Source organism: Corvus moneduloides, chromosome Z, assembly GCF_009650955.1.
Source record: "Corvus moneduloides isolate bCorMon1 chromosome Z, bCorMon1.pri, whole genome shotgun sequence".
Classification (NCBI taxonomy): domain Eukaryota; kingdom Metazoa; phylum Chordata; class Aves; order Passeriformes; family Corvidae; genus Corvus; species Corvus moneduloides.
The window spans coordinates 7,479,343-7,501,769 of record NC_045511.1 but is presented as its reverse complement, the minus strand read 5'-3'; the positions used below and the strand labels follow the sequence as shown (position 1 = coordinate 7,501,769).

Here is a 22,427-nt window from a genome sequence, read left to right as displayed (position 1 = left end):
AATTTTGCTCCAGATTAGTTACAGTCTGGAATGCACACTTAGATGTCTTCTCAGGCATGGTCACATAATAGATCTACAGATTACACAAACAAGGTTCTCTCATAGCTGTGGGCTGTTGAAACCAGTGACTTCTCCCACTTTTAGCTATTATGCTAAAATACATCTGGGGCAATACTGCTTTGCTAGTCAACAATGAGCAACAAATAACTAAGATATGAGGAGTTCTTAGACTAAGAAACATGTACTTTCTTATTTTGACTCTTCAGCATCCAACAAAATATGTATGGTTTCAGTATTGATCAGGTCCTTCTATGCCACAGCCTCCCATCCTGTGTCATACACCTCCTCCTATACTGGGCAAACGAATATCATTCAGGTGCTGCCAAAGGAAAGAGAGAATTTCTGGGTGAATAAAAAAATAAAACGTGTAAAAAGACTAATCCTACTCATTTTTTAACATTCAAAATGGGGAAAAATATTTTTAATATTCCTAAAATATTTTATATTATTTAAAATACTATTTTGATTGTTTAAAAAAGATTCTAACTGATAAAATCTCCAGAAACAAACTTGTTCATATTAGAAGACAGGCACAGTATAAGTTATTTCCCATATTTAGACACCAGCTTCTTGGTAGCAATTTCTCAACTGAAAACCAATATTACCATTTCCTAATTTGCTTTTAAGACCACATGAGATGACATCAGAACCCAGTAGTTTAGTAGCAGGTTTACTGCAATCTCTTACTAAGTAAAAGAGATAAGTGGTCTCAACCTTCCAGAGCTAAAGTTAGCAAACACGTGATTTATGAACAGCACAAGATGAGGCTTTAAAAATCATGAGAATTAAAGACATGTAGGTTTCACATTCATTTACAGAGATAACTTGTGCCCCTGTCTATCTCTTCTCATGCATTTGACCACAGTGTAATTTTCCATAGATTGGCACTGCTCTACTCCCCTAATAACCTATTCTTCCCCAGTACAGGAAACATTTTAAATAAGTTTTCAGTTGTGAAAAGAAAATAAAAGAATCCAAATAGTACAAGTTTCTGAGCTAAGAGGGCTTTTAATATAAAAATGCAAGAGTGAATCCTTACCCCTTGTCTCTGATTGTTCCTAACAATGAAAGCAAAGCTCTGAAGGTGTCTGTGGGCAGAACACACTGTGAATAGCACTACTGATCTCTATCTGAATAGCTTCTGAGGACCCTCCTGACATCCTTACTTAGCTACTGGCAGTGTACAAGTCTTCCACAGGCAAACCTATGTTAAAGCCCAAGGGGTTTTGTCCTTGTGAGCACTAAGTAAAATTCCCAGTATGGTGACTGCTGCACTGGTTGCTGGCAACCAGAACTAAACCGGTGCCCTTAAGAAATGAGTGAACTAACAGCTGTGTTTGGCCCAAACAGCATGCTCCTTTGACTATGTCCATCTGAATTCTTAACTAGTTGATTACACAGCTATGCACAATAATAAAATCATTATGTAATTGTTTATATTTTCATTCATTGTCAAACACAGTGAGTGGGTTTAACAAAAGGAAACTAAATTAAAGATCCAATACAGTTTCCTAGTTATGCTAGTTTTAGTTATCATTATGAAAACAATAAATAATTCCCAATAAATCATTTATATTTAGTTACATATATAACCTAGAGCTCTAGCAGTATTTAGAGAGATTCCATACCATGATTTATGTGATATACAGAACAATTATGACTCCTGAATTGGTCTCTGCTGATCGTAGTCTTTGAATGATTCAAGGCAATATACCTTAATTAGTATGTGGTTATCAATGGGGATGCTAAGACAGTGTAAAATTTATTGCAAGAATCAAAGCTAAAAGCACGACCTAAAACTTCATGCTGGCACTTTACACAGGGTGGATTCCTTCCATGTTTGCTAATTTAATGAAAATATACATGACATTATTCTTCAGAGTTAGAATCTTTTTCCTTTAGGACAAAACAAGCTACTAACATTTCACATGACAGACTAATAAAGAAAATTTTGTTCTCTTAAATAAATTGTACTATATTTTGCCATGTTTCTATTGGAAGGAAGACACATATTTTGAATTATTGAATGGGTGAAATACATTAATCACTGGCTTTCAAGAAAAAGAAGTCACAAGGATGAGCTCAAATAACCATTATTAAAGTGCCTTGTTGCTGTGCATGCTCTCCCTAGACCCATGTTGTTTTCACAGACAAGCCATCCCATCTGCTGCAACAAAAATGAGCCTACTCTGATCTGGGCTCAGTGCTATATGAAAGACTCTCCCTTTGTGACCTGTAAAATAAAATATGTACAAAAGAAAAGGGAAGATACATCAGAATTCAATGATGATTATGCCAGTCTCTTTCACCACCCACACTGTGGCTTGTTCCACTTTTACTGCAGCAGAGAAGCATGCTGCATAGGATGTGGGAAGTTATCATCATCTATTGACTGTTTTCGTATTAATAAGGAGCCGAAGGAAATATATTCTTAATAGGGAGTAGGCTCTAACTGACTTTGAGGAGACATTTCTGTCAAAGGAACACATTGAACCTGAACTACTGTTCTCCATGCATTCACAACATCAGTCTCATCTGTGTTTGGTAATGTCTGTCACTGTTGAGCTTTCCCATCTGGCTGCATAGGCCTTGCAGACAGTTGGCAGCAGCTGATCCAACAATAATGAGATACTGTCTCCAGCTGCTCAGTTATTGCTGTTAAGGAGATTTTCCAACAGTGATTCCACTAAGCCATTTAGTGGAATCATGTTTTGAGTTTGTCTGCAGTTGCAGTAAACCTTGGGACCTACATGCTGAAAGCAAAAAGCTACCCAGTCCAGCAGCACAAAGAATGTACAAAACTCATTAATGTGGTTGTACAAAAATCTCACCCATGAGCAGCCACTGAATTTGAACTGAAGACAGAAAGAGTCTGGAATGAAACTGAGACTGTTGAGAACTGCATTTACCTCATTGCTCTGCCATAGACTTCCTGTATCTTCTAGAGCTGTGTCAATGCCTAGGAAACCCATGAAATTTTTAGGCACACAGCAACAAGAGAAATTTGAAGCCATTTTCCTTGATGTTCCTGGACCTCATCTTTTCTGGCTGGGTGAGTTACTGACAATCACACTGGTAAGCTAGTCCCGCAAGGGAAAAAAATCTTCTGAGTCATAGTTTCTAAAGCAGTTCAGATAAACCACATCCTAAAAGGAAGTGTGAAAGTAAGAAGTCATGTGTGACCAGCTGAAATGAATGAGTGACCTGTGTCCTCCCATCACTTGTACCTGAGTTCTCAGTGAACACAAGAGGATGGCACTTCTCTAGCTGAAGATATTATAAGGATAAACATGTGAGGAGCTGTAAAGCCCTCTGAAACTCTGGTACCTGATGAAGACCTGCAGGTACCTGTTGCCAATGGAAAGTCTGCCCTTAACTTGTGAAGCTGCTACAGTGGCTCTCTGGAAATACTGACTAAATCCAAACACCTGCTGTCCTGGTACTGAGCAACATGTGTTCCTCCTAAACCTTGTGACTTGAACTTCAACGCCACCACTAAATTATTTCAACAGAGATTAATTTTCTGGCTTTTCTCCTTCTGAAGTTGTTGAAATGTACACAACCTTTGACAATAGTTAGGACCATGAGTTTATAACAGTGAATTCTGTATGCTGTCCATTCCCTGTCTGTAATGACTCTGAAGGAAGATCTTGAGTTGTAATCTTTGGAGGCATCCAAAATTATCCACAACACTCATTGAAATTTGATTAAAATTCTAAGTCAAAAAGGAATGGAGGGCCATAGGGAGAAATCAGACAAGTAAAAATTATTTATTTCCATGGGTGTTGAGTGGAGTTTTCTGGGTTTATTTCATTGTTTCACGATCATGTTCAGGTCAGGTAATTTTCAAAGCAATTACTTATTTTATTTGCCTGTACATTTTCATTGATCTACAACAACTTTTCTAAGGGAAGGAAATTACAGCCAAAAAAAATTTTTTTTTTCCTAGAAAATTACTGTAATAGTTCTATCAGAAGTATCTCAAAAAAGGACTCAGTGCTATAAAAAGTTACCATGTTTCAGTTGTCATTCTGTTCTTAATATGCTATGTGACAGTCAACCTTAATTACAGCACTCAGCTGGTGCTGAGGGGTCTTCATTCTTCAGCATTTGCAAGAGGCTTAAACAGTGAAATTCAGTTACAATTTATCAGATCATTTCTGTGGGTATAAAACTTACATGGTTAAAAGTGTCTGAGGTTGTCTTAGAACCATCTCAAAATCATCCATCACAGTATTTATTCTGACCATATTTTGATACATCCACAATTTTTTCCAACATTCAATTGCTGACAGTAAGTTATTAGGAGTCTTCGTAAGCAGGAATATGTCTGTGTAGCAATGATCTGGGGTTTTGCTCTTGAATAGACCAGAGACAAGGAGGACTAATATCAAGAAACAGCTTCTGCATATGGTATAGCCCTACAGCACCGCAGAACAATACAGAGCTACAAGGAAACTCCACTTTCTCTAGCAGTCAGCAGGGTACAAGGGAAACGTTCTGCAGTGCATTTCTTCACAGCAAAATCCTTCATTAAAACACAGACATGTCTAAATAACACATGGAGATTTGGTTTAGACATCGTTTGAAAGCTGGTTCAGTATCCTCACATCATGAGAGGCAAAAGCACATCTGGTTTGTTTATGTTGTCTAGAAGGTCATCAGCCAGAATACACTGGAAGCAACCTGACATTAGCACATTCAATCCTGGCCTGGTAAGCCTTAGGAAGAAGTGGAAATACACATATTGCATCTGGCATGGCCTTAGGAATTATAGGAAAGGATCCCATCACAAAAAACAAGGAAATTTTGCAGCAGAATTTTTTACCATGTTCTTAATAAGTCAGCCATTACAATCCCACAAATCGGGATTGTGCACATGAACACAGATGTGTAGGTGACTGCTCTTTACTCTTTTTTTTACATCAGGTATGCACTTGCAAAACCAGACTGATTTGACAGATAAATAACTGAAATACTTGCCATAGAGTTCTAATGAATTGACAAGCATTGGATACTTCTGTATTTTCATCTGATTTCCAGGAAGGCCTTGTCCCATTATCAGTTCACCGGGTAACCAGAGCAAGGAAGAAATCCTTGCAATCTAATCCAATGCAATTTAAAATTCTGCTTTAGTTTTCAGAAGAGCTTAACATACACCATTCAGAGGTTTGAAATGTAATCTACAATGTTTAAACAAGCTACTGAGAAATAGTCCCAACAGAGTATTTACTTATTTAGAAGGATCATTTAATTGTTTGCAACTCTTCAAAGTACTGTACAAAAAAGTACAGTTGCTTTATTGTCCTATCTAAACATGGTAACAGCCTGTTGGTATAACACCAAAGCCCTCAAAACACCTCCTCAGCTAAGTTGTAACAGCTCCAGCAAATCAAGTTGTTTTACTGCAGCTGAGAACCTGTTCCTCTGTCTCCTAATAGTTAGATTCCAGAGACAGATGTTTTCTCTCTGACTCTTACACCTCTCCTCACCCCAATGCTCTGGGAATTTTTCTTTCCCTTCAAGATTCTCTTCACATTTAGAGTTTTGGCCAAAACTATTATTGCCAGCAAGGAAAGAGGATGAAAAGTGTCTGGCTTCAAGACTATCTCCTCTTCAATCACTTCTGCATGAAGTGGTGAATGAGAAACAACAAACTGCTTGAGTCAATCACACACTGCAGTGCTGAATGTAGCACAATTGCACATCCAGAGAAAATCCTGCTGTTCCTCTTACTGCAGAACCGCCCTCAAAGTCAGTGGGAGTTTGCCAAAAGAGCACTAGACAAAAAGAGCGTAGCCTAAATATGCAGACATTTCATCATTTCACCTGCGAATCTGTAACTGCACTTTGGATGATTTTCTCACAATTTATGTGCCAGACACGCAAAATCCCATCTTTCATTCCACCTCCTATAGCAAGGGCTTTTGACTGCCAAGGACGCCAGTTTATAGCCTAAAAAATAAAAAGAAAACAGATGCCAGAATAGGTTAGGAGGTTAGCTGGAAGAGCAGAGGAGTTTTAGCTTAAAGTCTAGTTATAAAAATGAACTACAACAAGCACACGGAATGTACACTTAGGGCAGTGTAGGATCCCAAAACTTGAAATGCTGCTTCCCTTGCCCTTGTTTCATAGCCTACACTGTCCCACATACCCTCCTAAAACTCCAGCTTCTCTGCTTGCCCTTCCGAGGCCACAGACTCACACCTCAGTTCCAGAAGAACCCAGCAGGATAGAGTCTTACTGCCTAAGCCAAGCCATCGCAGAAGTCTAAGCAAAGAGGTCTACAGGGTTTACAAGACACCTGGTTTCTCCTGGGATATTTCAAGGATATGCCTAAGGCCCAGCATCTACCTGAAGAAAAGCTTCTCAGAACTCAATTCCACCTGTTTTAATAAATTTCCCTGACCCTTTAACCACAGCACTCCAGTCCAGTCTCAGATACTTTTGGGAGGACAGCTTGTAAATACTGGACTCTCCTGCCTCTTATTACTAATACCTGACCTATCTCCAACACAGACAGGGACCTCATAAAGACAAAGAATCTTAAATTGTTTCATTTAAAATTTCCTTCTTCAGATTATTTGCCACCGGAAACAGCAAGAAAATATGGGCAGGAGGGCAAAAGGAACCTCATGTATTAAATTAATTGCAGCAGAAATCATTTTCCAAAACTCCAAGAATTGAAACATCTTGTTTGCAAACTTGTAAGTATTACACCACCAAACTTTGCTGTGAAGGTACATAGATAGAAGAAAATGTGGTAAAGGTTATTTCTGTTTGGCAATATATTTACAAAGGCCTACTAATCCAGTATCAAAGCCCTAGCAAACATATCTATGAGGAGAACTGATCTTAAAATTAATGGCAACACAGACAGAAAAAACTAATAGATATCAGTAAGATAATCTGAAAAATTACCCGGGCGATATGCCTTCTTCATGTACTTTAACTGCTAAGAAATGAAGTATGGTTTCCAGTGTCTGTGACTGCAATTTCACACCAGGGTCGCTATGCCAGATATTCAATATACCACTCCTAGACCCAAATGCCAGCAACAGGTTGGCTAGTGACAATTTCAGGCTGCAAGTGTTTTGTTTGTTTTGACAAAGAGTCCCAACATGGTGCTGAGCAACCTGAACATCATGGTGACAGAGGGATCCTAGTAGTGAACCACTGCAGAGGAGAAAAAACAGCGTGGGTTTGATGTTAATGATGACAAGCAGCTTCATCACACCAATGTTTCTTCAGAAGCAAACCACATCAGAGTGAAATCTGTCAGCAGAACAACAGCACTTCAGTAAGAGGAAACACAGAACAATTATCAAACACACGCCTGACCGTGGAGGTGACTGACAACAGAAAGGCGCCAAGCAGCTGTTCCACTCAAGCTGGGCAGAATACCTGTTGTCTCTCAAGTTTCTTTTCCATGAGCACACTGTATGCCACTGATCTGCACCCTGTTCAACTGCCAAGCCATATAATACAAACTATTTCCTGTTCCTCATGAAAAATTCTTTCACAAGATGATTTTTGCCAAAGCCAGGTGTGACTGCACACCCAACAGAGAGGCAGTGTAGAACTGCATTGTATCACTAAAGGTCTTTCTAGCAAGTTGCAATGTATTCTTTGGTTCTGTCCCTTCCCTTGTGTGCTGTAAGCACTCGTTTGCAAGAACATCACTTCTGGGACTATGCTAGCTAACCCATGACGCCTTGTCTCCTTTCTCCCTCCCGCTCTAAGGCTTTAGGAAAATCTGCACAGCTTGGCACTGTTGCACTAGCTGCCTGACTAGAAATGGATTCACAGTTCTACAACCAGTATCATCAGTCTACCAAAGGCAGGAAGGAGTACCCTGCCTGGAAATACTGCTACTATTAAAGTTTAGCTCCTAGATATGGGGTTTATATATTAATAGAGGAGTTGAACTGAAAATATTGAAAATACCTTTCAATGCATTTTACCATTTTTTATGGATATTACTTACATTAAACCTATGACAAATCAGAAGAGCTTCCTGCTGGAAATTCACACTTACAACTAGTATGATGACACTGAAATAAAATCAGCAAGTTCAATACAATCTTTCTGGGTATCTGAGAAAGAGATACCTGATATTACTGCAATAGATTGATTTAAGGTATTAAGGGTTAGTGACTGGAGACTTTCTCACACTAGCTCCAAAAGATTTATCAAATACACATTGAGTGACATGGAAGCCCTAAAAATGCAGACACAAAACTGACTTGTTGCAAGAAATGTCATTGTGTTCTGCTTGTATAATGGACTTGAAGATCACAAAACAGGGAAGATTCCAACCAAGCCATGTATCAGAGAAAGTTAAGCACGTCTTTATGGAAAATACCTATAAAACTAAATGGGAGTATGAGCCTTACATGCAAAGGCATCATCAATTGCCTCCTGAAGATTTATATAGATTTTTCCTACTAAATAATAATAAAATCTAGCCTAGTGTATCTGGTCCAGATGAGATGGAGTTCATTTCCCCCACAGCAGCCCCCCCAGTGCTGTGCTTTGTGTTGGTGGCCAGAAGGGTGTTGGTAACACACCCATGTTTTGGCAGGTGCTGAGCAGCACTGGCACAGCATCAGGACTGCCTCTCCATCACTCCTTTCTCACTGGGGGCTGGGCAAGATCCTGGGAGGGGACAGAGCTAGGACAGTTGACCCAAACCAATATTTCATACCATATGACATCTGGGCAGCAAAAAAACCTAAGAGAAGAGGGCAAAGGAGGCAGAGAGAGGGGAAAGCATTCTTTATTATAATCTCTGTCTTTCAGAATAACTGCTGTCCTGAAGTCCTACTTCACAGGAAGTGGCCTTTGTTTTTGCCTTATTCAACTGCCTTTATCTTCACACACAAGGTTTTTTCCATCTTATTTTCTCCCCTTCCCCTTTCTGATAAAGGTAGTGGTAGACTGGGTGGTGGGCACCTGGCATCCAGCCTGGGTCAATCCAGCACATCACAAGAAACAGAAGTCAATTGCCATATTGTCAGTGTTGGTCATATTAAGGTTCCCAGTAATTATAGTGATATGAGTGGCAAGGAAGCAGACTCCTTAGAATAATGTCTGAAAGGAGATCTTTTTCCACTTGGAATGAAAAAAAAATCAAAATTATTTGCTTTTGACACAAAAGACAGCATCTGTTTTGCTAAAGGCAAAGAAAAGACAATAAAATGTGATGGATTAATTTATGGTACTGAAATTCACTTACAGATTAATGATGATGTGTTGTTGGATTATTTTTAACTATAATTAAACTGTAATCCTGAAGTCAGTTGATACTTTGGAATTGAAGCCTCCACAGTGAAATTTAGTGTAAGAATGTTGCTCTAATTTTAGTTACAATTAATATTAACTCCATGCCTTTTTTTCTCCTTATGCAGTTATTTTAACTCTACCCTAATATTAGAATTAGACGGTAAATTTCAAACCTAGAAAAAGAAATAAATGTTACCTCAACCTAATGTGTCAACCATAACTGTAGTTCCCAGGTTCACACTGAATTTTATCATCAGTTTCTACTCTGAAGTTCCTGTTATTTTCACAGCTTTGGCCAAGAGGAAACATGGACCGAAACTATTTCTTGCTGTAGTAAGGTTATGCCACTTGGCACTGGCAGGATGTTACACCTGCATCCTTGTAACCTAACCCACCCAGTATAATTGCAGCTGTATTTTGTTAACTGTTTGTTCAGCTGGTATGCCTGTACCTCCTTGTACCTCCACCTTCCAGACTAGTACCGTCACAACCAGAGCATCTTGTGAAACCAAAACAAAACTACCACTGCTGTTCCTACCAAGAGATACTAGTTTCATTTTGAATTAACAATAAAGTTGTACCCTTGCTATTATGTTTCCAATTAAGTAAAACAGAACACTATCATATGATTTTAAAATCACAGCAGCATTCATCATACACAAGTCTCCCCTCGGCCCCATCATGTGTGAGTTAAAGATCTGAAACAGAAAGTGGGATGAAAAAAACCCACAAGAGTACATTTGATCTTTCTCATCTGAGCCCACATACAGAAATGATACCTAAATACAAAATATTCACCTGCTACTCTAAAATACACCCTTCACAAAGCAAATTTCAGGGACTTTGTCCCTCCTTGGGCTGCAGATAGCAATGAGCTGGCCTTTCCTTGCAGGTACAGAGCTAGAGAGGTGTGCAACTCTTAATAGCCGTGGTTTGCTGGGCATTTGAAAAGGCAGATGCAGTCTTGATATCTATACAGGGGCCATCTAAGCTACGTACTGTCTCCCCAGCACTGGGGAGGCTGTGATTTTTGACATTCAGACCCACTGGAGACAATAGAATTTCAAGCTCAGGCCTTGCACAAAACCAGAGTCACAGCCTCCAAATCATACTGAAATTCTGCAAGTGGTGACAGTTTTCTGGAAGGAGAGTAAGAAACAGAGACTACAGAAACAGGTTAAATCCTTTTTGGCTGCTTTCCTGTCATACAATAAATCTCTGTATGATTTCTGAGATGGGTGATAGATGAGGGAACAGGAAAATCACATTTGAACAAAGCCAAGAAAATCAGCTAAAATGAATGGGACATTTGCCTGACTAAAAGCAGCAAGACTCTTTCTGGGAATAGACTTTACTACTCACCTGCTCAGAATACAATGATTCCAGCTCCAATTACAGACAGGTGGCCAAACATATTTCTCAGCCGCTTTCTGGTTTCAATGTTCCACAACTGCCAATCCAAAAAAAAACAAGAAATAAAAATTTGACAGCAAGAGGAAAGAAAAATTTGTTCCCTTCATTTGTTCACAAGAAGCCACTCCCCAGTTCTGAATTGACATAAGGAAAACTCATTTATTTCACAGGTAAGATAACGAGTATTTCCAAATTTCAACACCTGTGTCAGTGATGCTGAAGTCAGACTGGATTGAAGGGGTGCACGTCTGTGAGTTTAAAGCTGTTTATTTATATGTCAGTATTTATAAGTTCCTACATGGACATGCTCCACTTCAGTATCTTCAGATTGATGACTCATGACTGAAGCAGGTAAGTCCAGTTATTACCTAGCACCTCAGCCAAAGTCACACAAAATCACATACACATTTACGCTGCAGATGATAGGAAAAAGTGCAAAAAGTTATTAAGGAAACTCTGCTTCTCATCTTCAGGGCTTGTTCAGTAAATGTATGATGGGAATACTGCTTCCACTCCCTGATGCTGGTCACATTGCATTTGCAGACCAAATCACTACAGTGATTATCTTCAGAACACCCTGTTATGTCATGTAAGTCAGCAGCAGATGGTGTGCAACATTTAATACCTAACCAGGACATTCTCATTTTGCATGACCTCTGAAGCACAGAACGTTCTACCATAATCCAAGGTCTGGCACCATATTTTGGTAACTAAAATCTCTCTGAAGAACAGTTGAATCCATCAGTCTGTTTAATTACAGATCTGACTCTCGCAGCAGAAATTGTTTGTTTCCACAGACCACTGTTGTTAATGTTGTCGGTCCTGGGACATACCTTGTGCATTAACAGTGTGTATCACCCCAACAAACCTTTGTCCTGTTCATGGATATACATGAACACTCACAAAGGTATGTTGAAAAACTTCCCAGGGACAATTATAAACACATAAACATAAAGAGTTGTTTGTTATATCTTATGAAGTGCTAAAAATCTTCAGACCTGAGATTTATCTGTTCATGTATAGCTTGTGAGTGTTCAATTTTTGCCTGTTCACCAACAAAGACGTAAGTGAGAATTTAGTTCAGAAGGTGTCACCCAAACCACAAATGTCACTGCTGTCTTCAAAAACAAGATATTTCAAAGTCCACTCAATGGAACTGCTGCTGTGGTTACTGGCTACTACCCAGGGCTGATTGATAAAACATTTAACTTACTCTTAAGTGGGGGTAGATCTATTTGATTTGAAAGTTGTATTGAGATCTATAGCTGAAGGAAGCTGTATGAGACTTATGTTCTGCAGTGATTCCATTTTATGTGAAGGGGACACACCACCATCTTTCTTGAAACACATTATAAGAATTCACAGTCTGTGCTAGAAACACCACACAGGAGAAATTAACTTACAGCAATCATTGCACCAGCCAGTAATATGAAGCCTCACTTCTGGCTCCAAAGGTGTGAATGGCTTCATAGTGGTAACAGTTTTAAGCTCATTTTGGGTCCCCTCTTGGCATCCTGTATTTGAAGACTCATCACATGCAAATCAGTAATGCAAAACACCACCATTTTTTCTCAGGCCTAAGCCTTTCACATTCTCATTATATTTGTCTCCCCATGATTCAGAGGAGGCTTGAAGTGCCTAATTTATCCTGGGTAGGCTCAAAACACTAGACACACTAGACCAGGTGAAAGCCACACCTCACCAGCTTTTTCAAACCTTCATGCATTCAGTCAGCTAGAACTGAGAATAGGGTCCACCATATTTTGTTTAAGTTGTACCACTGTTCAATACAAAACATGGTGGTTTTCCTCTTTTTTTGCCTTTGTTTCTGTCAGAAGTTGCTATTAGCAGAATTTTTCATGTATGCTCTTCCACTCCAAAACCCCTTTACACAGTAATTAACTCTTTTGCTTTCTGGTGTTTACTTCCCCCCTAAGGTCTACCCCATCGATACCTAACCACAGGAAAAGGTTTTTAGAATGCACGCTCCTTGATCACACCACACTAAGCTCATGACAGCGCAGTGACGAGAAACAGAAGACAATTCAAGTACGAGCAAGAAGAGTCATCCTTTGTGGTCATTGTCTACATCAGGCTGCAAAGACTCCTCAGCATTATTAAAAAAAAAAAAAAAGCCAGATCATTAGCCTTTTGAATAATTTAATGCTAGATTTTTATGTATAAGAAATTATATTGCTGTAGTGTGCAGAGCAGAATGCTGGAGACCCACATTTTTGCAACCTTCTCTGTGTTTTAATTTCCTTATTCAAATTATTCCCCAGGGAGTAGTAATTACAATGAGTCTTAGAAGTTTCAAGGGCAGAAGATGATATTTATCTCTACAACTAACCTTTTCTCTTCAAAAAAAATTTGACACTGACAAAGTATTTGTATTCTGTAAATATGCACATGCACAGCCTATATGAAACTTCAATGGCAAATTGTGGAGAATTTGCATCATGCAACCCTTCCATACTCTTCTCCCATATTCCAAAATTCGATTTTGACAGACAGCAAATGTTTCCCCTCTCAGCTGTGGTATTCCTTCTCTCTGAAGATGAACAAGTAGATTAGAGTGATTTTCTTCTGTGTCTAAAATTTTGTGGAGTTTAAAAAATTAAGAAGATTTGCAGGAATGACCTCAGATCTGCACAGTAGGATATGTAACACTGCATTCTAACCCTAAAATGTCTGACATCACTAAAATGAGACTTCGTTGTACAGAAAAAAATTGTACTTCTAATGTCTAGATTTTTCATTACTTTTGAAAAGTTTACAAAATCTTTCTGAATCCCACCAAGATAATTCAAGAAACTTAAGGCACTTAATTGTAATATTCAATGAACGGCAACTCTTCTGGCACTCTGTAAACACTTTTCTTCTTTAACACTGGCAGCTGACATTGTGTAGTGAGACAGTAACAGATGAAATCATCTTGGTAACTCATTTCAGGATTCTCTTCTCTTGTGAGTAATTCATCTACCCCAAATTCATACTGGTTACCCTTTCAGCTCTGTTCACCCACTTCATGGGCACATGAATATGCATAACAGGCTTTTTTCTTAGTGGAGATTAAATTTCATTATGCCATTTTGTTATTTTTCCTGGGTGCTAGTGGATATCACTGACTTTTGATAAGATTTTGGCTCTCACATGCCTGTGTCAATTCTCAAAATGAAACTCAGGAAAAGTAGTCAGTACTGTCACATCAAACCACTTGATTAACAAGTAGGTGGGTGGAATCAAACCTGGTATTCTTAATGCCTATATTCATTTGTCATCAAGGGGAAAAGCCACTGTGATTTATCCCTATACTGTTGCTATTAACTGCTCTGAAACCAGGCTTATTTGCACAGAGGAAAGCAACAAAAGAAAACACAAATCTATCACATAAATCCCAGCTTCTTCCAAACAGGGTTGAAATCCAGATTCATAAAGAGACATAGCCAGAGCACCAAAACAAATCATCTGTTCAAGACAGAAGGCACCAAAATATTAGTCTGAGATTTAATGAACTGTCTCACACCCAAGTAAGTATGGGAACGCCTGTATTATTTCACAGGCTTATCTCTTCAGATACCTCCTGTTTTCAAATCACTTGATCATCCACACTCCCTTATGCTCCTTCATTCATAGGATATTTTATGTAGTAAATTAATCTACTGCCCCACAGATGAAACCAGCTGCAATGCTAGGGACAGTTTGATCCTATCATCTTTCCCTACAGGTAAGAGCAACAAGACTCCACCATCTCCGCATGCCCTGCACTCATATGTACCCAACAGTCCATATGATACATATCCCCCACTCATTCCACAGCACAACCCTATACTTTTTGGTTTCATTTGTAGGGCTCTGAAACAGAAAAGCTGAAAGGAAATTAATGTTTTAGGGCCACCAGTGTATCAGATGGGGGCCAAAGGAGAGCCAGGTAAAATGCTGGGAGTTAACCACGCCGAAAGCTGGAATACTACCTGTTCAGAGGTTGTGAGACCTCTCAAAATAGCTCTGAGCAGGTAACTCTCAGCCACTTTGTGTTATTCTGTAACACTTGCTGAAAGAGGTAGAGGCACTTGCTTTTCCTGTGTAGATGCAGACTGTACTATCTTACTGTTCAGTGTGCCTGAAAATGTTTGCTACATTGGAACATACCTTTCCAGATGCAACTGGTGTTTTCACAGACCTCCATATCATCATTTTCTGAAATGCTATATCCAACCTCCTGGGCGACTGGAAGCTGAGCTGAAGTGAAAATATGACTGAATTAAGAAGCCAGTTGAACAACATACTTAAATATGGATAACATCAAAGGACTCAACGGTCATTACACAGAAGCTTCAAAACAGCCTGTCTCTGAGATGGGAGATGAATAATAAATACCAAATCATATCCAAATCATGTTGCTCTGACTTGAGGGACTTGAGACATCTTTCCTTCCATAAAACACAGATCCACTGCTAATGATCACACACACTTTAACAAAGCTGTTTGAACAAGGCCACCTTAGCAGTGGAAAAGGATCCCAATCTGTACATCTGGAGTTACTACCTGGGTCACCTGTCAAACCTGGGTCACCTGTCAAACCTGGGTGACCTCTTGTCCACTTCCAATTGGCATTTGGACTAATTTTACCAGCTTGTAAAGACACTTCCTGCATGCCATCAATAAGTCTATCTGTGAGGGAAGATAAGGTATGTGGTACATACACTGCAGGGCCACTGATTACAGCATGAGACCCCCTGGATGTCAGAGTCTGCCCTCAAACCAGGCATACAAACACTGGACTCCATGATCCCATTCCCTAAACCAGTGACACAACATAAAATGGAAAATAGCTACAAAGTATCTCTGAGGAATAAGATCTTAAAAATTACTTCAGCATTTCCTTGGGTATCAAAGAAATAGATGATGCAGCAAAAATAAGAAAAGGGAGATCAGAATTATTATTGGAACCTTTTTTGAAAATAATTAGCATAGGTCTTAAACCAAGATTCAAAGGCTCGGATCAGCTCACACAGGACAGGAATATCTTTACCAATTCCTAGTAATATGCATTTCTTCACAATGGTGACTGAGATGAATGCTCTGATGCCAATTTTCTGTTTGTTCTTTAATTATTTATATACAGTAATGTGGAAACGCAGCTGATGTTCTTACCAACCACTCAAGATTAGTGAATTCTTTCTCTCCAATGCCCTTCCATGCACAGTCTGTGTTACTCTTCTTCAAAACCCTGCTGCAGTCCTGACAAGAAATGTCTTAGAAAAACATAACCTGAAAATAGAAGTGTTTCTCCTTTATTTATTCCAGCTGCTCTGCAGCAGGCCTTCAGCTTTGAGAGGCATTTTCTGTATGATTTATACAGACAACTTGGCAGACAGTTAATCACATTGTTTGGTTATGTGTCCCTTTAAAATTAGTGCAGACATTTCTGTGGAAAACTGATTGTGTATACAAAAAAGTAATATTTTGGCCCACAGAGAGACCACACACATTCACTGGTATGTGAGAAGATTTTATTCTCAATGGATCCCATTCCTTTATACTAACAGGGAGCACAAAGTAAATAGTCATTTGTTATTATATCTAAGAAGATAAATAGATTTTTGTATGGGTTTAGCCAGGACTGGCTTTTAAATGGTTTTAGGAAGATCTTAGGTTTTGTTCACCCCAGCTATATCACAGTAGAGGAAATGGTTGCAGTCCTTGATCTAGAACTCTGAGTATATTAGCTCTAACTCAACTTCTACTTGTAAGTCATAGTATAAATCTAGGTTTACATAGCATCCATGTGAACCTCATGAGGTACCTCAATAAGGCTAAGTGCAATGTGCTGCACATGGCTCAGGGCAACCTCCAGTATCAGCGCAGGCTGGGGGTGAACAGACTGAGAGCAGCCCTGCTGAGAAGGACATGGGGGCACCAATGGATGAAAAGCTAGACATGAGCTGGAAATGGGCACTTATAGCCCAGAAAACCAATTGCATCCTGGGCTGCACAAAAAACGTGGCCAGCAAATTAAGGGAGGTGATTCTGCCTCTCTGTTCCGCTCTGGTGAGATCCCATGTGGAATGCTGTGTCCAGGTCAACACAAGAAAGACCTGTTGGAGTGGGTCCAGGCCAGACCCAAAAAAGCGATCTGAGAGCTGGAGCACCATTCTCTGATAACAGGATGAGAGGGAGGTGGTTGTTCAGCCTGGAGGGGAGAAGGCTCTGGGGAGTCCTTACTGTAGCTTTTCAATACTTACAGGGGACTGATAAGAAAGAGAAGCCTGGTCCTTTCAGCAGGGCCTGCTGTGCTGGGACAAGAAGTAATGGTTTTAAACTAAAGGAGGGGAGATTGATACTAGATATAAGGAAGAAATTTTTTTCAATGCAGGTGGGGAAGCAGTGCAATAAGTTGCCTGGAGAGGTGGTGGATGCCCCATCCCTAAAAACATTCAAGACCAGGTTGTACAGGGCTCTGAGCAACTTGATCTAGTTGCTAATGTCCCTGGTCATTTGCAGGTGTTTTGGACTACATGACTTTTAAAAGTCCCATCCAACCCAAACCATTCCATGACTCCACTTGAAGAGAACAACCTGTACTCACCTTGAAAATACGTTTCATTATAAGAAAAAATGTTTTGTGTACATTACTTCATCGAAAGTGCTTATGATCTCACCAAAAACAAAGAGGTTACATTCAATTTCTCTGTTGGCTATATTCACCTAGGACTGTTAAATCAATAGAGTTGTTTATTGTAAGAGTTCTAATATTCACTGATTCTCCAATCAATTGATGGGGGGGGGGGGCGGCAAGAAGAAAGAAAGCACTGCTGTTGAAAGAAAGACGTTCAAGACTACTTCATTTATTAAGAAAATCAAGTGATTGTCCCAAGAATCAGGTTTCCCTAAATGGCATAAAAGCATGGTCTCTTTCCAACATCCAGAGATGTTCAAGAGTACCACTATTACAAAGCATCAGTCAACAAGCCTATTAGACCATCCATCAGTGCTCCTTCTCTTAGAAGTTCAGCTTACTACCCTCACAGAAACTCTACAATAATATAAATTAAGGATTATAAAATGCTACAAAAAAAGACATTAGGTATTGTCCTGGGTTGCAATGTATTCTATTACCATCCTCATGAGCTGTTGAAATCAGGTGGGGCAGTGTTTCCTTGCCTCCTCCCCCCAGACTATCTTGCTGTTAATGGCCCATCACTGTCCTGCCACATGACTCAGAGATAACTCCCTCCGGACTGTCTTCTGTTAATGAGCCTAATCAACACTTGGCCTCATGACTCATGACCCCATTGTGAGATGCTCCACCCAGAGGGAGGAGCCAAGCATCCCATCGTGGATATAATCTGAGGCTGAACACCAGAGACACCGGCTTCCCACTGGATTTCCAGAGGACAGGAGCTACACAGCCACCATTGGACTTCCTGAGGAAGGGCAGACTGTTTTACTACAGGATCACTGCTTCAGAGGACTGCAGCCACCTTTCTACCAGACTGGCTACCACCACCCTGCCTAACAGGGACTCAGGTTGTATCTTGACTCTGTCAGTTTGAACCAGTGTTTTCTTTTAGGTTTTTTTCCTTTTCTTTAATTTCCATTAAATTGTTATTCTGACTTGGTGCCTCCCACTGGTTTGTTTTCAAACTAGTACAGGTATGCATCTCTGAAGCAATCTTTTTCAATAGTTATGGTCAAAAGAGTAATTATGTGAAAAGAGCTATTAACATCTTCATATCAACTTCAGAACTGGTGCAATCCAGGGAAGGAGAGAACAAGAGAGACTGTAATCACTGACTAAAAAGTTCCAACTTAATATATGAACAGTCGCAAGGAGATAGCAGTAAAGTAGAGAAGAGGTTCTGAGCGTCATATTATGGTAAAGGATTTTATAACGTAAGTACCAGTGCTTCACATAAGAAGTCAATTTTCAAGTTAGTGAAGAGAAACTTCTTCACTAGTGAAGGTGAGTAGCTGAAGCATAGACTTATGCTCCAAAAAGACATAATGCCTAAAAAAGAAAAAAAAAAAAGAGGTGTGCCAGTGTTCACTAGGAAGAATAAACTGATAAAATGTACAGCAGTAGAAAATAACACCTAAACAGGAAGTGTCCTGAAGTCTTTGTTTCACATGTTAAATGACCTTTCAACCTTGACCAAAATCTGACCACCTGTTTTCTCAACTGTATTCTCAGAAAGCTGCTTTTTGGTAACTTTCATAGCACCTCCTTCTGCCTACGTGACAAAATGAACAGCAACATCCTGCAGAACTGAAGCAATCGTCTTCTTTGCACACAGTCCTTATTAAAGCAAGTGGAAGACTGAGTCATCCATGCTCTTCATGTGTATTTCTTACAATATATGCTTTCCCTCAGAGGTAACAAACCCATCTTGGGGGCTTCATTAGTTTAATTTTGATTTTAGTTTACAGGATGATAGCCTGGAGAAAGAGGAGAGAAGCTGAATCAAATAAATGACAAAAAAAGCTACTCCTGACTTTTCTCCAGCAAACAATTCCTAAATGGACCTTCTTACGTTACTGTTATCCATGTTAACAAAGTAGTACCCTCATAACTGATTCCAGGCCAAAGACAAGATAAAAAAAACACATCAGAAAAGCAAATATCCTATCTGTGCACTTGAACACTGTATTACTCTTACTTTTCTATTTCAGCTCTCCTGTTATTCCTTCCTTCCAAACCCATTGCAGCATGACTGCTAGGTAGAGTAGTTTTTGTGATGGAGAGTTTCTTAGGCATCTGCAATGTTACTAGAAAAACAATTTTAATGGAAACAATTCCTCTTATGCATGGAAATATTTGTCAAGTACTTTTTAGAATAACACTGATTGTGTTATAGCAGCACTCGGAAAGCAGATCGGCACACTAAGCAGGATAATCCAAACACTGACATTTGGAGCAGTCACCCTGCTTTCCTTTTGTCAGTGAAGAGACATTTCTACAGCATTATTCATCTTATCCTAAAAAGAGATGTCTAAACAAGATCAAATTGATCATTCCCTTTATAAAGAATGCCTGTTTACTACTGCAGCTCATGTCCAGCCTTAGGTTTATTGACTAGTTATGGAGAATCTGACTCCATAGAAAATTAGTATCTGATTTCCCAGGATCAGACAGGCTTTCACCACTGCTTGTAGAGGCAGCATGCAGGACTTCCTGTTCTACAACCTGAAGATAGAAAGACCTCACACTGTTTCAGAGCCAGTTTCCTAGACCTGGAGCAGGCATTACTGAAAAGAAATACTCTGGTATTCTCCTTAGTAGAAAACAGAATTGCACTTTCTGACCAACATCATAGGAACATATCCTGGACACTTAGGAGCATCTTTTATTTTTTCTCTAAATATTTCAATTGTTAATAAAGAAGTCAACTGTGTTAAGTTCCCTACATCTTCCAGGAAGCTTTTCGTGAATGTGGATGTGCAGCATGCAAACCCACTTTCGCCTAGCACTGTTGGAAGCAGGAGTCAGCACTCTCAAATCTCATTTGACGTTTTGTCAGCTCCCCCTGTTGCTGACGGAGAGAAACAGCCTACCCTAGAGTCAAGTCCCCCGGAACTCAGGGTGCTGGAAATTTGATCTGCACTCTGAATGGCCCTCCAGTAAATCTCTTCTAAAATGAGTGGAGTGTGGGTGTTCCTCGGCTGGTGTCCCTTTGTCAATACATGAAGCCTTAGGCACTGGAGAAGAAACAACGGCACAAGGTAAGCTCCTTCTGCCGTGAGTGTGCACTACTCCAAATCCAGGCCTGCGGACTGATCCTAGTTCTGCAGTTACAGCTGGGTCTGCAGGAACTGCATACAGGGTGAAGAAGAAGCAGAAGGAAGCGAACAAGAGAGGCCTGTATGAGTTCTCCTGCCCTCCTGTCAGTTGTTGATATATTTTCCAGATATGAAGGTGCTGGAACAGACTCTGTGCCCTCTTACAGTCCAACAGAACTTAAACCCATTCCTGGGTGTCCCACATCACAAAGCAAAAAAAGGTTACTGTGCCACAGGCACTGCTTGGCTGTGCATGAGACCCTCTTTTTCCTCTTCCCTTCCACCCTACTCAGTGTCAGTTGTCTGTATCACCTGCTGCCCTAGGCTGTCTGCACACAGGGAAGAGGAAACTTGGGCCCAGCTTTCCTCTCATGGCTGCAGCATGCTCCTGTGAGAAAATCACAGAATCAATTAGGTTGGAAAAGACCTCTGAGATCATCAAGTCCAGCCTGTGATGGAACACCACCATCTCAATAGACCATGACACTAAGTGCCATGCCCAGTGTTTCTTAAAACACGTCCAAGGGACAGTGCCTCCACAACCTCCCTGGGCAGCCCATCCCAATGTCTAATCACCATTTCTGTGAAGAAATTCCTTCTAATGTCCAACCTAAACCTAACGGCTTGAGGCCATTTTCTCTTGTCCTGTCACTGGTTGCCTGGGAGAGGAAGCCAACCCCCACCTGGTTCCCCCCCCCCCCTTCAGGCAGTTGGAGAGAGCGATAAGGTCACCCCTGAGCCTCCCTTTCTCCAGGCTGAATATCCTCAGCTCCCTCAGCCGCTCCTCACAGGACTTGTGCTCCAGACCCTTCACCAGCTTTGTTACCCTTCTCTGGACTTGCTCCAGTACTTCAGTGTAAATAAAAAAATTGAGAGGATGCTGTCCTGGAGCTTGCTCTGCCTGGGCAGCCTGCGCAGTTTGCTGCAGCTGTGACTGCCGGAGCCCCGGCAGCGGGAGACGGGAAACACCGATACTCACCTCGCACAAATTCCCTGCCGCAGGCCGTTTCATAAACCCCTGCCGGAGGTCATCCTCTCCCACACTGCCTTGTTTCTCTGCGTGCTGCCCTGGCCCCTCGCCCGCCGTGCTGCTGCGCCGGGGCTCCGCGGCGGCTGCTGCCATCGTGTGCCGGCAGCGCTGCGCGCCCGCTCCCGCGGCACGGAGCGCTCCCACCTGGAGCGCCCGCTCCGCTCCGAGCCTGCCACCTACACCGCGACAGGACACCAAACACCCAGATTAGCCAAGGCTTAGTGTCATCCCGTCCCTTCGCGCTGTTTATAGTTCTGCCGTGCCCTTGCCTAGGAGCAACAGCCGGGCTGAGGAAGGCTCCGGCAGACGGTCAAACGCGCAAAGAAGGAGAGAGGAGATGGAGCAAAACGGTGCAAAACAAATGTTTCTGTTCAGATAGGTACAGCTGAATCAACGGTGGCACAGAAAACCTGTGGCAGGGGAAGAGAAAAACCCCACAACATAAATTTGTGTCTCTCGTGCACTAAAGATACATGAATGGCTTTTGAGGGCCCAAGGCACCTTCAGCCCCAAAGCAGCGCAGGCTTAGAGGTCTGGTGGTTCCTGAGAGAGGGACACTGGGCAAACCCACATGTTGTCTGCCTGGAACCAGGCAGGTTCTCTGATCTCCACTCAAAAAAGGTCTTAGATCTCCTCTGATTTCTGAACCTTCTCACCACCACTGCAGCTTGTTCATGTCATTATTTTTAATGTTATCTTGTACTTTTTAATGTATTAAGGGATACTAACTAAAGATTAAATCACTTTTTAAAAATTTTCTTTTGATCAAATTCATTCATAGATCAGTTTGTGTCAGAAAACCATAAAACCTGAAAAATTATCCCAACTTAAAATATAAGAGCCCAGACAATATTAA

At 40.7% G+C, this 22,427-nt stretch overlaps 1 protein-coding gene across 1 annotated transcript; it reads right to left on the bottom strand.

Moving 5' to 3' along the window:
- Positions 1-1,999: 1,999 nt before the first annotated feature.
- Positions 2,000-21,664, bottom strand: CDC20B (cell division cycle 20B). The gene is given in 10 exon segments (XM_032095769.1): positions 2,000-2,293; positions 5,044-5,164; positions 5,890-6,015; positions 7,008-7,236; positions 10,708-10,732; positions 10,735-10,795; positions 11,159-11,171; positions 12,131-12,300; positions 14,911-15,000; positions 21,521-21,664. Coding segments are annotated over 10 exon segments (1,116 nt in total). The 3' UTR covers positions 2,000-2,156.
- Between the last annotated feature and the right edge of the window lie 763 nt (positions 21,665-22,427).